This window comes from Falco naumanni, chromosome 4 (assembly GCF_017639655.2).
Source record: "Falco naumanni isolate bFalNau1 chromosome 4, bFalNau1.pat, whole genome shotgun sequence".
NCBI classification, from domain to species: domain Eukaryota; kingdom Metazoa; phylum Chordata; class Aves; order Falconiformes; family Falconidae; genus Falco; species Falco naumanni.
The window spans coordinates 68,692,026-68,707,486 of NC_054057.1; the positions used below are offsets into that span (position 1 = coordinate 68,692,026).

Below are 15,461 nucleotides of genomic sequence, written 5' to 3' on the forward strand. Positions count from 1 at the left end.
TGCGGCGGGCGCTGGGCGGCGGCGGCCCCGCCAGACAATTAAAGGGGCCGAGAGCGCGGCGCCCCGCTCCGCCGCCTTTGTCCCTCCTCCCGCCCGGCGGCGGCGGCGGCGGCTCGGGCGGCAGCGGCGGCAGCGGCCCCATGCACCGGCCCCCGCCGCCCAGCCGCCGCCGAGCCCCGCGCCATGCCCGAGCCGCCGCTGGCAGCGCAGGACGGCGACCGGCCCCGGCGGGCCGCGGCCGGGGAGGAGCGCACGGAACCGGCGGCCCCCGCCGGCGTCCTGGGTAAGGTGGCACCGGGCGGCGAGGCGGGGGGGGCGGCTGCGGGCCGGGGGGGCAGCTCCCTGCGGCTCGATGCGGATGTCGGCGGGGCCCGGCCGGGATGCAGCTCCCCGGGGATGGGGGGGGAGGGGGCTCTGAGCACCCTCCGTGCTCCCTCCGGGACAGCTCCGTGCCCCCCCCCGGCGTTCCATCCCTGGAGGGGGACTGGGGGGTGCTGTGGTTCTCCGGGGACCAGGGATGTGCGTGTCCCTCCCCACCCCACCACTGGTCCGTGACCCCCCGGAATGGGGTCCACGCACAGGTCTGTGTCCCCAGAGTCGAACCAGTGCCCCCCCCCCAGCACCGGGTACATGCACCCCCCGTGTCACCTCGGGACCGTGTAGCTCCCCCCGGGAAGGTCCATTTGCCCCCCTGAGACAGGCCCATGCCCACCCCCGACCAGCTCTGTGCCCCCCAGGACAGAGATTGGCAGGAGGTGCAGTACAGGGGGTTTGAGTCGGGGTCCCCAGGCTGGGGGTTGGGGTCTCCCCCCCCCTCCATGTGGCCCCGGGGGGCAGGTGACATCCCCACGGCCGGGCTGGGGTCCACCGGGCCAGGCGGTGCTGGCAGGGCCCACTGCCCGCGTGCCACCGAGCGGGACTCCCGCCCGCGGGTGGGTGACCCACTTTGTGCCCCCCCCGGGACACAGCCGCCCGTGGCAGGCGGCATCGCCGCCCCCCCAGATGCCTCCTTCCGCGGGCTCCGCTCGGCAGCGGGGCAGTGCCGTGCCCGTCCCCGCACGCTGCAGCTCCCGTGACCTTATCCTGGTGAGCCAAGGTGAGCGGCACGGCCCGGCGTGACGGGGGAGCGGGGGGCCGTGGGGCATGAGGGGGGGCACAGGTCTGGGGGTGGGCTGGGATTCTGCGGGGCTCCATCCCCGCGCCCTGCCGGCGGACCCCTCGTGCCAGTTTGGTGCTGGCACCGGGGGCTGAGGGGGCTGGGGGCCGCTCTCGCTGGCAGTGGGGGCCAGAAGGACCCCGCAGCTGCAGCGGGGCAAAGGCAGGGTTTGCCCCCCCCATGCCCAGCCAGGGCGGGGGGCAGAGCAGCACTGGGGGGACCCCTGCAGCTTGGCCACCTCTTTTCCCATGACCTTGGGCAGGGAAGGACCCTCCAGCACCCAGAGCCGAGGCCTTTGGGTGGGCGCCTTAGGGTGGACACCCACCCCAGCATCACTGTGCTTTGCACGCTGGTGCACACGCGTGTGCGGGCGCTGCTGGCTGCCTCCGCTGCTGCCCGGCCGAGCCCCCACGGTGCCCCCACTGTGCCACCTGCGCTGCCGGCCGGGTTACACCACTCCCGGTGTGGTGTAAATAATTCAGGATGGGTGAGCTCACCCTGCCGGCATCGGCGAGCTGCCCGGCGAGCGCGGCCGAGCCACCGCCACCAGCACCGTGCCCCTGCCCCAGCACCCTGGCAGCCTGGGCCTGCGGTGCGAGCTGTGTCGTGGGGTGCAGGATCGGGCCCGCTCCGGGGGTGGCTGGCTGGCAGCCTGGCGCTGTCCCTGGCCTTCGCCCACGGTGCCAGGACAGGGTGGCCTTTCAGAGCTGGGCGCCGTGGCCCTTTCCTGGCGGCGGCTCAGGCGATGAGTTTGTTGGGTCTCAGCCCAGGTGGTGGGACCCTGCTGTGCTGCCCCCAGCCCAGGGGGGTCTGGGGGGACTAGACCTGGGGTGCATTCCCTGGGATGAGCTCCCGGAGCAGGTTTGGCATTTCCTGTTTTTCGGGGCCAGCCGGTCCTGGGGTGAGCGGCGTTTCCGGAACCCAGGGACCTTCCCAGCCCTGGGGCAGCTGGAGAGGCCGTGACATCCCCGGGCATCATGACATCCCCCCCAGCATCGGTCAGCCCAGACAGTCCTGGCTCTGCCACCCTGGCTCGGGAGGGGAAACTGAGGCAGGGAGGTAGCTGGGCACACTGCCAGCGTGGGGCTGGACGACACGAGGTGCTGTGGCAGGCACCCACTCCAGCACCACCGAGGGGCCTCATCCTGTCGTCCCTGCCAGCTCCAGGCAGCGTTTTGGGATGCACCTGGTCCCTGTCAGCCCCAGGAGGTGCGATGGGGACGCTGGGCACGGGGACAGCCTGTCCCCACGGTGCACCTCGCAGCAGACAGGGGCCATGTCCCTGCGCTGGCCCCCGCCGGGGGGTGACAAGGGGACCCTGGGGACTGTCCCCATCCCACCTCTCATCACGGCGGCGCGGGGCCTCCCTGGGTTTCCATGGAGACCGGCTGCTTTTTCACTCTCCCCATTTTTCCTGCGGTTTCCCATCTCCCGGAGCCGCGGCCCTGCAAGATCCCGGCCCTGCCGAGGGGCTGCGGGCAGAGGTGAGCAGCTGGGGGGTTGCAGGGGGGCACCCCGGGGCTCCCCGCGGCAGCCGGCACCTCAGGGGTGCCAGGACACATCACCAGCTCCTCCCCGGCAGCTGTCGGGGCCTTTTTGGGCACCCTGAGCTGCTGGAGGAGAAACCTGAGCCAGGGCCAGCGTCACCCTCACCACGAGGGAGTGGGGCTGTGACCTGGCTGGCAGTGGCCACTGCTGGGGACATGCCCAGGTACCCGCACCCATCCCATGCACTGGCAGCTGAGTCGGTGCTTGGGGGTCTGGTTCCCAGGGCTGTGGGTGGGGGCGGTCCCGTGGCTGCTCACCCCCTGCCTCCCTCTGGCAGATAAGCTCTTCGGGAAGCGGCTGCTCCAAGCCGGGCGCTACATCATGTCCCACAAGGCCTGGATGAAGACGGTACCCACAGAGAACTGTGACGTGCTCATGACCTTCCCGGGTAGGGAGATGCCCGGGGGCAGGGGCTGATGGTGCCGGTGTGGAACAGCCGGATGGTGGCACAGAGCTGCAGTGGGGATGGAGGATGTGGGGAGGGATTGGGGACATGGGGAGGGATTGGGGACATGGGGATGGATGTGGGATGTGAGAAGGGGTGGGGGACATAGGAAGGGAAGGAATGGGGGATGTAGGGAGGAATGGGGGATTCGGGGAGGTATAGGGGATGTGGGGAGGGATGAGGGATGGGGGACGTGGGGAGGGACAGGGGACATGGGAACGGGTGAGCACCAGGATGGGCTGCGCTGGGGGACGTGGACCATGCTGACCATCACCGTCCAGACACCACTGACGATCACACGCTGCTCTGGCTCCTGAACCACATCCGCCTCGGCATCCCCGAGCTCATCGTCCAGGTCCGGCACCACAAGCACACCCATGTCTACGCCTTCTTTGTCACCGCCACCTACGAGAGGTAGGGTCCCAGCCATATCCTCAGTCCCCACTGTGTCCCCCGCCATGTCCCCAGCTGCGTCCCCTCTCCCTGCAGTTTGCTGCGTGGGGCTGATGAGATCGGGCTGCGAAAACCAGTGAAAGCTGAGTTTGGCGGAGGCATGCGGAGCTTCTCCTGCGAGGAGGATTACATCTATGAGAACATCGAGAACGAGCTTTACTTCTTCACCTCTCAGGTGGGATGCAGAGGGACGTGAGGCAGGGATGCGGGGATGCAGGGATGTGGGGATGCGGGGATGCAGGGATGCGGGGATGCAGGGATGTGCAGATGCGGGGATGTGGGGATGCAGGGCAGAGATGTGAGGACATGGGGCAGGGATGTGGGCATACAGGGATGTGGGGATGCAGGGATGCGCGGGTGTGGGAATGCGGGGATGCAGGGATGTGGGGATGTAGGCATACAGGGCAGGGATGCAGGGACATGGGGCAGGGATGTGCAGGTGCAGGGATGTAGCGATGCAGGGATGTAGGGATGCAGGGATGTAGGGATACAGGGACATGGGGCAGAAAAGACAGGTCCTGTCCCCCTCCTCAGGTGAAGAAGGGGATCAGGGAGCCCCAGCCCCACTGCAGACTGATCCAGCCATGCCCCATGCCGCGTACAAGGCGGGTGTGGGGAGGGGACAGGGGCTGGGGCTGCGGGTGTGGCAGGAGAGGGGCCGGGAGCTGGGCAGTGGGACCATTGCCCGGGGCTCAACCCCACTGCGGTGCTGCAGGAACGGCAAAACATCATCAGGTACTGGCTGGAGAACCTGCGTGCCAAGCAGGGCGAGTCACTGCACAACATCCACTTCCTCGAGGGGCAGCCCATCAGTGAGTACAGCACAGCACGGCACACCGCGGGACAGCACACTGCGGCACAGCATGGCACACCGTGGCATGGCACAGCACACCGCGGCATCACACAGCACACCACGGCACGGCACACCACGGCACAGCACACCGTGGGACAGCATGGCACACCGCAGCATGGCACAGCACTGCCACCCCACTGCCTCTCGCCCCCTGCCCGAGCTGTGCCATGGTAGCCCCGGAGGACACAAGCCCAGCAAAGGTCCCCTGTCACTACGTGTCCCCATCCCCGGGGCTGTGTGCCGGACAGGGTGGTGGGTGGGCAGTGGCTGTGCTGTGGCTGGGCACAGAGGCCCGGTGTGCCACGGTCACCCCAAAACCATCCCCCCTGTTGTGCTTGCCCAAAGCCGTCTGCGTCAGGGTCATCTGGGGACACACGTGGGGGGCTGGGGCGGGCTGCTGGTGTCCCCCCAGCCCATCCCTCAGCCCATGTCCCGCGGTGCAGTCCCAGAGCTGGCAGCCCGCGGCGTCATCCAGCAGGTCTTCCCGCTGCACGAGCAGAGGATCCTCAAGCGGCTCATGAAGTCCTGGGTGCAGGCAGTCTGCGAGGCTCAGCCACTCGGTAAGGTATCGAGGGGGTGGCATGGGGGGGGAGGTCTGGAGGTCCCAGCCCTGCTCACACCCTGCTTGGCCCCTCCAGATGAGATCTGTGACTACTTCGGGGTGAAAATCGCCATGTACTTCGCCTGGCTGGGCTTTTACACCTCGGCCATGGTGTACCCCGCTGTCTTTGGCTCCATCCTCTACACCTTCACTGAGAGTGACCAGGTGAGGAGGGTCAGGAAACGGGGTACATCCCTGTGTGGGGGTTGTGGAGGGGTTTCCATCCCTCCTTGCTCTGGGCTTTCCCTATGATGCTTTAATGCTGCAATGGCTGCTGAGCTGGGAGGCTCCTGAGCCCACAGTGGTGGGGCTGGGGCAGCACCATGTGGCTTCCGAGGGCTTTGGGGGGGTGTTGGGGACAGGAGGGGACCGACCCCGGTGCAGTTGGTGCCACCCGTCCCACAGACCAGCCAGGACATCTGCTGTGTGGTCTTTGCCATCTTCAACGTCATCTGGGCCACCCTCTTCCTCGAGGAGTGGAAGCGCCGTGGGGCCGAGTTCGCCTACAAGTGGGGGACACTGGACACCCCGGCCGAGTCCATCGAGGAGCCCCGGCCCCAGTTCAGGGTGAGCCCTGGGGAGGGGCAGTTCCCATGCCTGGGGGGTGTCCCTGGGGCTGGGGGCTGGCTGAGCCCCGCTGACCCTGACAAGCCACCCAAGGGGGTCTGTGCTGGGTCCCACCAGAACTGGGGTCACAGAGGGTCTCCCCACCGCAAGGAGGGTCACACACTGCTGTACCCCCCCCATTAGGGCATTAAGAGAATCAGCCCCGTGACCAGCGCAGAGGAGTTTTACTACCCACCATGGAAGCGCCTGCTCTTCCAGTGCCTAGTCAGCCTCCCCATCTGCCTCACCTGCCTCTCCTTCGTCTTCCTCCTCATGCTGGGCTGCTTCCAGCTCCAGGTGGGTCCTCACCCTGCCCACTCTGGGCTGCCAGCCCCCTCTGTGCTGACCCTGCCCCTGACCCTGCCCCTGCCCCCCTCCTCACCCCTGCAGGAGTTTGTGCTGAGCATCCAGGAGCTGCCCCGGATCATCCGTTTCCTCCCCAAAATCATCCTGGCTGTCATCGTCACTGCCTGCGACGAGGTTTACAAGAAGATTGCGTACTGGCTGAACGACATGGGTGCGTGGGGGCAGCACCCGGGGGTGCTTCTGGCAGGGTTGGGTGCTGGGACCCCTCCCTGAGCCCCACGCTGACACCCCTTCCTCTGCTTTGCAGAGAACTACCGCCTGCAGAGTGCCTACGAGAAACACCTCATCATCAAAATCGTTCTGGTGAGGGGGACTGGGGGAGGGGCAGAGGGACCGGGGGGGGGTCCCGGCAGCTGCCCTGTGCTCACCCCCCCCCTCCCCCCCAGTTTCAGTTTGTAAATTCATACCTGAGTCTTTTCTACATCGGTTTCTACCTCAAAGACATGGAGCGGCTGAAGGAGGTAAGGGCCATGCCTGGGGGCGGCGGGGCCAGCCTGAGCCCCCCTGGCGTCACCTGGACGGACAGACGGATGTCCTCGAGCCACCCCTGCCACCACCACCCCCGCGCCCTCCCGGGGGGCCGGTGTCCCCACATGTCCCTGTGCTCCTGGCCGGAGGCTGCGCCAGGTCCCCAGCTCCTGCTCCTGCTCACGGTCTCTCTCTGTCTGTCTGTTCTTCTGTCCCTTCCACAGCTCCTGCTCATCTTCTCTCTCTCCCAAAGCCTCGTGCGTCAGCTCAGAGAGGCTCTCCTTCCCTTCATCCTCCTCCACCTCCACCTCTCTCTCATCTTCTTTAAGGGCCTCCTGGGCTTTTGCTGGAGACTGGGAGTATCCAAAGTAGGAGCGGGGAGGGACCCCCCACCTCGGGACCCCCACTGCCCCCGGGCGGGACACAGGTGTCCCCAGCTCTGCTCTGGCTGGCAGTGGCACGCATGACCCCAGCACCGCTGAGGTCCCATCCCATCCATTCTCACCGACGGGGCGGGGGGTCACAGGAGGGGGGGGACAGGGCTTGGGTGTCCCACTCCGCCAGCATGGCCTCGGGGAGGAGCAGGGACCCCGCAGGGGCAGGCGATGGGGGTGCAGGGACCCATGCGCCCCACCCTGGGTGCTGTCCTCCCTCCCCAGGTGACAGCGTGTGCCCCATGTCCCCGTGCAGATGCTGGCCACGCTGCTCATCACCCGCCAGTTCCTGCAGAACGTCAGGGAGGTGTCACAGCCCCACCTGTACCGCCGGCTGCGCCGGGGGGACCTCAGCCTCCGCAGCCTCCGCCAGCTCGCCCACACCGTCCTCTGCCTGCTCACCCCCCGCCGCCGCCCCCCAGCCCCCCCTGAGGGGTCTCGGGGGGAGAAGAAGTGTCTGAACGGGGGCTGTGGGGTGCCGGAGGAAGAGGAGGAGGAGGAAGAGCGGCGTGAGTCGGACTCGGAGGAGGAGAGCGCCCTGGATTGCGGGTTGAAGCTGAAGAAGGTGAGCTTCATCGAGAAGGCAGAGCGGCGCGGTGGGGAGCCCGGCGGCCCCGAGGATGAGAGCTTCCTGGAGGAGGGCAGCCCCACCATGGTGGAGAAGGGCATGGACCCTGCGTCTGTCTTCGAGCTCTGTGAGGATGAGGATGAGGCTGAAGGTCCCCCTGGCAGCCCGGTCAAGGCGGCAGAGCCGGCAGTGGTCCCACGGGCTGGCCGGAGGAGGCGGGGGGCTGAGAGTCGGGAGGAGGAGGAGGGAGAGGAGGAAGGGCGAAAGCGCAACCGGGCGTCGTGGATCGACCCACCAGAGGAAGACTACTCCACGCAGCTGACACAGGCAGAGGTGGAGAGCTGCATGAAGAAGTACGAGGTGAGTGGTCCGGGAGGGCACAGGGACAGTGGGGTGCAGTGTACCCCCACAGCCCCATTGCAGCACGCTCTTCCTCCACCTCCTCCTTGCCAGGACACCTTCCAGGACTACCAGGAGATGTTCATCCAGTTTGGCTACGTGGTGCTCTTCTCCTCTGCCTTCCCCCTGGCTGCCATGTGCGCCCTAGTGAACAACATCATTGAGATCCGGAGCGACGCCTTCAAGCTGTGCACGGGGCTCCAGCGGCCCTTTGGCCAGCGCGTCGAGAGCATCGGGCAGTGGCAGGTGGGCTGGGGGTGGCAGGGGGCCCCGGGGGGGCCCAGCTGGCCAGGGTCTCATCCCTGGCACCATGACTCTTGCAGAAGGTAATGGAGGCCATGGGTGTCCTGGCTATTGTAGTCAACTGCTACCTGATCGCCCAGTGCGGGCAGCTCCAGCGCCTCTTCCCCTGGCTCAGCCCCGAGGGAGCCATCATCTCCGTGGTGGTGCTGGAGGTACGGTGCACCTGCCGCCCGCTCCGTGGCTGGCTGTTCCACTAGGGTCTCCCTGCGCGTGACAAGGTGTCATCTTGGCTCAGCCAGCCGAGGATTCCCGCAGACCCTTCCCTCCAGGGATGGGGGTCTCAGCCCTAAACCCTCCGCTGTAACCCCAGGCAGCTCCCTGCAGGCGGTGGGTGCTGCCGAGCAATGCGACGGGCCAGGGTCCCCCAGGCTGTTATTGCAGGGTCTCTCTGGTCCCCTATCCCTGGTGGGGTGCATTTTGGGACGGGTAGTGGCCGGGGTGGGGATGCTCAGCCGGACCCATGTGCCCCCTCCAGCATTTCGCCTTGTTCCTGAAGTATATCATCCAAGTGGCCATCCCCGACATCCCTGCCTGGGTAGCTGAGGAGATGGCCAAGCTGGAGTACCAGCGCCGCGAGGCCTTCAAGGTAGGCGATGCCAGGATGGGACCTACTTTGGGGCCGAGCACACAGTTGGGACCCCCTGTCCCCAGGGCCGGTGGGCTCCCCAAGGTGTCCCTGGGGCTGACAGGCTCCCCGTTGACAGAAGCACGAGCGGCAGGCGCAGCACCACTTCCAGCAGCAGCAGCGGCGCAAGCGGGAGGAGGAGGAGCGGCAGCGGCACGCTGAGTACCAGGCTCGCAAGGAACGCGAGTCCAGCCGCGACGATGCCAAGCCCGAGGCTGCCGGGCAGGACCCGGCCCACGAGAAGAGCCAGAGCAAGGGGAAGGGCTCCGGGGGCAGCTCGCATGGCTCCGACAAGCCCAAGCGACCCAGCTCCCTCCTGGCCACCAACAACGTGATGAAGCTGAAGCAGATCATCCCTTTGCAGGGCAAGTTCCTCTCCGGGGGGGCCGGGGCCAGCAGCACAGCCACTGCCAGGTCCCCCCAGTCACCCACTGGCAGCGAGAACAAGCTCCCCGGCTTCCTCAGCTTCAAGTTCCTGAAATCCCCTGAGACTAAGCGGGACGCAGGGACCGAGAAGGTCCAGTCGCCCACCAAGCCATTCAATCCCGGCAAGCTCTTCAATTTTGGCAAGTCCGAAGGGGCTGGGGGCAACGGTGCTGTGGCCACTGCCTCCCCCCAGCCCCGGCCCGGCCCCTCGGCAGACACGGGTGAGCGGCTGGTCCCCAGCAAGTCCCATCTCAACGGGGTGCCGGAGGAGGGGAGCCGAGAGGAGCCAGATAGCCGGGCAGAGGACGAGAGCGGGAGCTATAAACTCTAACTGGACCTCCCGGGGCTGCCCGTGCCCTCCTCCAGGCAGCCATGGACATCGTCCCCCCCTCGCCACCCCTCGCTGTCCCCTGCTGCAGGGAACGCAGGGCTGGTGCCAGCGCTGGCCCCTCGCTCTGCACCATCCCCCTCTGCCGCATCCCCTTGCATCCCTCCAGCCCCTCTGCTGGGATCTGCTGCCACCCCAGCTCCAGCGGGGGGTCCGGCCGCATCCTGCGCCAAGGACCTGAGCGAAGCGCCATCGGTGCGAGCAGCAGCGGGGTCTGGCCGCAGCTTTGGATGGAGCATCCCAAGAGGTTTCCCTCCTGCGGCTCTTCCCATGCTCACCAGTGGGAGATGCCCCGGTCTGGTTCTGTGCCATGAGCCTGGGGTCCCGGCCGCCAGCATCACCCCAAGGATTCAGCAAAGGGAGATGCCATGGTCCGGCCCAAGGAGACACAGGGGAGCATGGTGCTGCCATATCCCCCAGGACCAGCCCGCCAGACTTAGCACCACGTCTCCCATCGCGGAGCGATGCAACCACGATGCTCGTGGGAGCAGCAGCGAGAGGAGCTCCACTCACCCGTGCCTACAGTCCCCGCCGCGCAGCCACCGCCCGGTGTCCCGCCAGCACTGGCGCCTTGCCCTGCTCCGTCCTGCTCCTGGCAGCCTCCGCGTGGATTCCTTCCCAGCACCGGGACGTTTTCCTGCCCGAAGCCCGGATGGCCGGGAGGGAGGGGGGTGAGCAGCAAGCGCCAGCCACCTGGATTCCCATGCATGGGCAGCATTTCTTGCACTAAAACCGAAACAAAACCCAACGCAAGCGACTCTCTCCCCTTCTTCATCCGACGGCTTGAGGCAGCAGAGGCGAGAGCTGGCACCAGTGCCACGGTCGGCAGAGCCTGGCCAGGTGTGGGCAGTGGCCCCAGCGACTGCAACGCGAGCTGGGATGGTCCCTTCCCCTCTCCACTTTCTTATTTTGTGGAATTATTTTGCAATAAGGCACTCACACGTGGAGGTCATGCCGGAGCCCAGGAGAAGGAGCAGGGCTGGGGTGGGGGGGGGGGGGGGAGACGCGACCTCTCCACAAGGGAGGGGTGGGGGGTGGGAGCAGCTTCTGCCAGGGCAAAAAGGGTTTGCCATCGCTGGGTCTAGTTGTGCTTTAACAGCCGCTGTCCTTGCTCCGACTGCGTGGGGAGGAGGCTGCTCCTCGCTTTTCAGCGGCTCTGCTCGGTGCTGCTTTGCTTTAGGGGGCAGGATGGGGTGGTGGCACCCCAACGCGGTGCCCACAGCTGACATGGCTGGGGACATCCAGCCCTGCCAGCTCCCTCCTGCTCCTGACCACCAGCTCTGCTCTCTGCCCACCAGCCACCAACCATTTCCAAAGCAAACGGGGGGGGGGGGGGGGCAGGGGGCTGCCGGGAGCCAGGGGGACACCTGGGCGGCCACCCCATCACTGTGCCTGGTTCAGGCCTAGGCGGTCACACAGGGTCTGTCACCCCTCTCTCCCCAAGGCCTGGGCTGTAGGAAACGTCAGGTTGTTTTTCTGCCCCCCACCATCTCTTTCTACACGTCATGTCATTTTTTTGGGGTCTTTGACTCAAGCCATTTTATACAGCAATAAGGGCAGGAGGCGGTGAAGGCTTTACCTGCTGCTCTGCTCACCTGCGCTGCAGCATGGAAACCAAGTACCGCCGATGGTCCAGCACAGGCAGGGAGATGCTCTCTGGGGCCAAGGGCACCATCCCCATCCCCACCAGGGTGGGCTCCCAGTGGGGGTGAGATCCCCACGTTAGCTGGGGACAGCCCTGTGCTTTGCTGTCCCCAGGGCCAGGGCTGGCTCCCCACAGACAGCCCCGGAGGTCGGGCAGAGCCCCCTCCCTGGGGCATATGGGGCTCCTGGTCCCCTCCTCACCCTCCCATGCCAGCCCTGCCCTCTCCTGAGTGCAAGGAGCCAAGGATGTCGGAGAGGTTTCTGGGGCAAGGCCAGGGAAAAGGGAGCGTTGGGAAACTGGGGCACATGGGTCCCCAGAAACCCAGTGAGCCCAGCACCACCGCAGCCATGCCCCAGGGCGGGAGCAGCGGCGCGTTGTGCGATAGCAGGAGAAAAGACCCCAGCCTGTCTGGGGGGTACTAGGTGACCCCAAACACCCATCCCTGCCTCGGCTTGGCACCCTGCTGCCTGGTCCTTGGGGCTCTGCGGAGCCCAAAGCTTGCCCCACGCCAGCCTGCCCGCACCCCGAGATGGGGCAGGACTGCAGGCGACGCACGCAGCGCTCTCCCTTTCTCCATCTCATTTAATTTCTCTGCTTGGGTTTGGCTGGTCGGGGCCAGCTCTGATGCGCTATTCCTGAACACACGCTGGTCTTAAAGGGAGTTTCTTTTGGCCCATTTCCCTCCTGAGAGTAACAGTCCTGGTACCATCCATTCCTGCCCCACTGCTGGAGGGGAGGGCAGGGTCCCACTGCTGCCAGGACCCTGCAAGTCCAGGGCATTTTTAAACATTTCTCTATACAAAGTATTTCTACAAACAGCCGCCTGTCTGGTATCTCACTCTTCTGGGCAGTTACTGTACGAAGGAGGGAAGAGTTAAGTTGGTTTGGTTGGTTTTTTGGTTGTGGGGTTTTTTTCCTTTCTGTGTTTTATTTTTTTTGAAATTAAAAGAAATTAAGGGGGTTATTTATTTCTTTTTAATTTATTTTGTCATATTTTTGTAAAACCTGCAGAAATGCAATAAAAATATATTTCAACAAGCCTGAGGCGTGGGCTAAATTAATTGCCTGCAGCAGCCTGCCCAGCGCATCTGCTCAGGGGACAAGGCTCAGGTCTCCTGTCCCTGGGGGAAGGTGGAAGGGGACGTGAGAGGACTGTGAAGGGCGACAGCATCCTTAACGCAGGGCAAAGCTCCAAGACAGCAACACAAGGACAAGCCCCACCGGCGGGGTTCGACACAAAGCACCCTCCATCAACCCCACCTCGCGTGCACGGTCAGGCAGAGTAAGAATGAAGAAAGTTATAGTCCTCTAAATTCTGCAAATTTATTATACACAGTATCAAACATGGAATAGTTTAAAAATAAATGCAAAAAAATCCAATGGCCATGACATTCAACTAACAGTGTATTTACAGTCACTCCACGAGGGCAGCCCTTCTGCCAACATGCAGCTTTCAAGAAAAAAACCACCTCCTCCCAGCCCCACAAGACAATATTTTTTTTTTTTTGCAAAAGAGGAAAATTCAAGTTGCAAAGACAGGTTGGAAATAACACAGACTCAAAAGCTCGACGCTGCATTGCAAAAGCCAGCCTGGGATTGCATGTGCTGAACGGACCAGAGGAGTTAAAAGCAGCTGCGGACAACAGAAGGCTCCAAGCCACGCTCAGACACCCAGCAGCGATGTGCAACCAGACAAGGATGGGGCGGTTTTCAGTAAAAATACCCAATAAAGCTCATTAATGGCACACTGTGTGCTGATTAATAAGAAATGAATGCGTTTGGAAATCAGCACAACTGTAGCACGGACAAGGCAGTGACTCAGCTCTGACCATCCATTCAGATCTCATGCTATTTCTTACAGTAAGTGATTAGTCATCCCATATCCCTGCATCCCAGAGAGCCATCAGTAAGGAACAAACCCGCTCTCCACCAGCTCACTCTGCTGCCTCGACGCTCCTCAGCCCCTCACCTCTTATCAATCACACACATCTGCTGCTTATCAAAGCAGGGGAGAGTATTTGACCTGTTAAGACCTTCCAATATCATGTGTCTCAAAAAAAAAAAATAATAAAAGCACTGGGTGTGTTTAACAGCAGCATCCCAGGGACTGCAGCACTGCAATTCACTGAAGAGCGAACAGGGAAGAATCATCCTGGGGATGTTCATGGAGCTGGGAGCAACGAGCAAAGTGAAACATTACTGCTAGTCACTAGCCAAGTAAAGTTTGCTTCGGTCATCAAGGCGAGGAAATTAAAAGCAGAGATAGAGCATAAAGAGCACAAATTACCACCCTCATTGCGCACAAGGTGGCTGTAAGGCAGCTTCGCTTCCCTGCGGGGCTGGCAAGCTGAGGAGCGGGGCCGTGTCTCGCCTCTGAACGCTGCCGAGGAGCCGGTTGGGGAGAGCAGGTGACAAACTGTGGAAAACCTTGTCTGCCACCACGGTCCATAGGCGTGCCCACTCGCCCTGTGCCACCCGAGTGATTCAGCCAGCCACCTCCCATACGAAAAATATCCCAGTTTGAAATAGGGTCGAGTTTTAACAGTGCTGCCCTTCGATCTCGCCAGCTGAATACTTACTTTCAGGCTTACATCAGCAAATCTTGGAACTCTACCGTAAAGGTTAAAGCCACCCAGATGCCTCCAAAAAGCATTAAGACAGCCAGTAAGATTTTTTTTTTTTTTAGAATTCCAAGAACAACCCAATTCTAAAAATCACACACGTAGGGAGCCTTAGTTCTTCACATTCAGGGACACGCTAGGAAAGCCTTGCCTTTAAAAACAGAATCTCCAAGAAGAATTTGAAAGCTGGTATTTCATTCCCTTGTTTCAGTTACAAGGATGTTCTTCCCTGCAGGCCAGTTTCAGTCTTTTCAATATCTAGAAGATGTTTTTTTCCCCAGCAGTTAAAAAAAAGATGAGATTCTAGAAGTCCTATTTCCTCCCTGACATTAAACTCTCAAGCTGACACACGTCTTTTATATAAAATATAACTCTGCTGCCAGCACGCGCGTTTCAGGATGAGCTCTGCAAGCCACTGTCATTCAGCACAGGCTGGACACAACCATTAGAGCCATAAGTCAGCTGTCAGCTGGCACAGCTAGCCCACCTGGGCAGCTGCTGACTCAGCCTTTGTGGGTGATTCCGAGTGGCAAACACCTCAGATTGGCTGTTAGACGAGAGCCCAGGGCTGCACTCTGCGCTGTCAGGGCACAGGCATTGCCAGCCAGCAGCAGAGAGCCGAAAGCGCAGTCAGCACGGCATGAAGGTCAGTCTGTGCTTAGCGAGAGCCATGATGCAATATCCCCTTCTGGGCACAGAGGCCAGCACATCCTCGGCGCCGCCCCCCAAAATACCCTTAGCTGCTCTCAGGTAGACGCAACCCTCTCTGCCTTAAAGAAAAGGATTTCCCACTCTGTTACACACCAAAAAGATGCAAACCAACACCTGAGACTGAGAGATCAGCCAGAACCCCTCTGGTCACGGTCAGCGTGTTGCACAACTCCTCTGCTGCCAGGCTGATGTCATTAATCCACGAAAACTAATTTGTTTTCCTATTATAGATATGCACGTCTTTGTAAAAAATCCTAAAAACAAACCCCGAAGTTAGTGGTATACAGACAAGCCAGGAAACAGTAAGTGGTAACATAGCTGACAGCTGCAGTGCTAGAAAAAAAAAAATCCAAGATTCCTGCTTAGTCTTTGCCCTTAAGGCCAGTGTTGAGGAGCTTGCTGAAAAATAAAGCTTTGAAGCGACACCTGTTCTAACTACCCAGCAGAGAGTGAAAAGTTTAAGAGTAACATCCAGCATGTTCAACATTTGCCTCACAGGAAACAGTCCAAGCACCGACAAGCGCACTGCATAAGGCACGCACTGGAGGGGGAAGGAAACCCATTTTCCAGCCGATCCTACTCCGAAGCCAGCTTCGCCGCCTTCCCCACGCAGGGCGGTGGGTACAACCCGAACGGCTGCGTGCACGCGGAGCTCACTAACAGCTTGGCACATTTACCAGGGTGACCGAAAGCAGCGGTCGGGTGAAGCGTGTCCTTTGGATTCATCACACCCCAACTCAGCAACCAGTTCCCAACAGTCACTGGGATGGGCATCCCAGCACCTGAACCAGAACACTGCTGGTGCCTCACCTCTTGCCAAGGCTAAGAAAACAAGTCTTTTTTTC

At 62.5% G+C, this 15,461-nt stretch overlaps 1 protein-coding gene across 1 annotated transcript; it reads left to right on the forward strand.

The window, feature by feature from the left end:
* ANO8 (anoctamin 8) lies at positions 1-10,612 on the forward strand. Its single transcript, XM_040589555.1, has 17 exons — positions 1-283; positions 2,982-3,092; positions 3,431-3,563; positions 3,639-3,777; positions 4,318-4,414; positions 4,899-5,015; positions 5,094-5,221; positions 5,462-5,623; positions 5,807-5,959; positions 6,053-6,179; positions 6,276-6,331; positions 6,415-6,489; positions 7,187-7,858; positions 7,952-8,143; positions 8,221-8,352; positions 8,676-8,786; positions 8,905-10,612. Exons 1-17 carry the CDS (start codon positions 184-186, stop codon positions 9,580-9,582), a joined length of 3,183 nt encoding a protein of 1,060 aa, XP_040445489.1. The 5' UTR covers positions 1-183; the 3' UTR covers positions 9,583-10,612.
* The last annotated feature ends 4,849 nt before the right edge of the window (positions 10,613-15,461 follow it).

Bases quoted from the DNA above. Each gene is read 5' to 3' on its own strand.
- ANO8 (XM_040589555.1), top strand. From the start codon at position 184: ATGCCCGAGCCGCCGCTGGCAGCGCAGGACGGCGACCGGCCCCGGCGG. The intron at 3,778-4,317 runs GTGGGATGCAGA...GCGGTGCTGCAG, and splicing joins TTTACTTCTTCACCTCTCAG to GAACGGCAAAACATCATCAG. The intron at 4,415-4,898 runs GTGAGTACAGCA...CCCGCGGTGCAG, and splicing joins CCTCGAGGGGCAGCCCATCA to TCCCAGAGCTGGCAGCCCGC.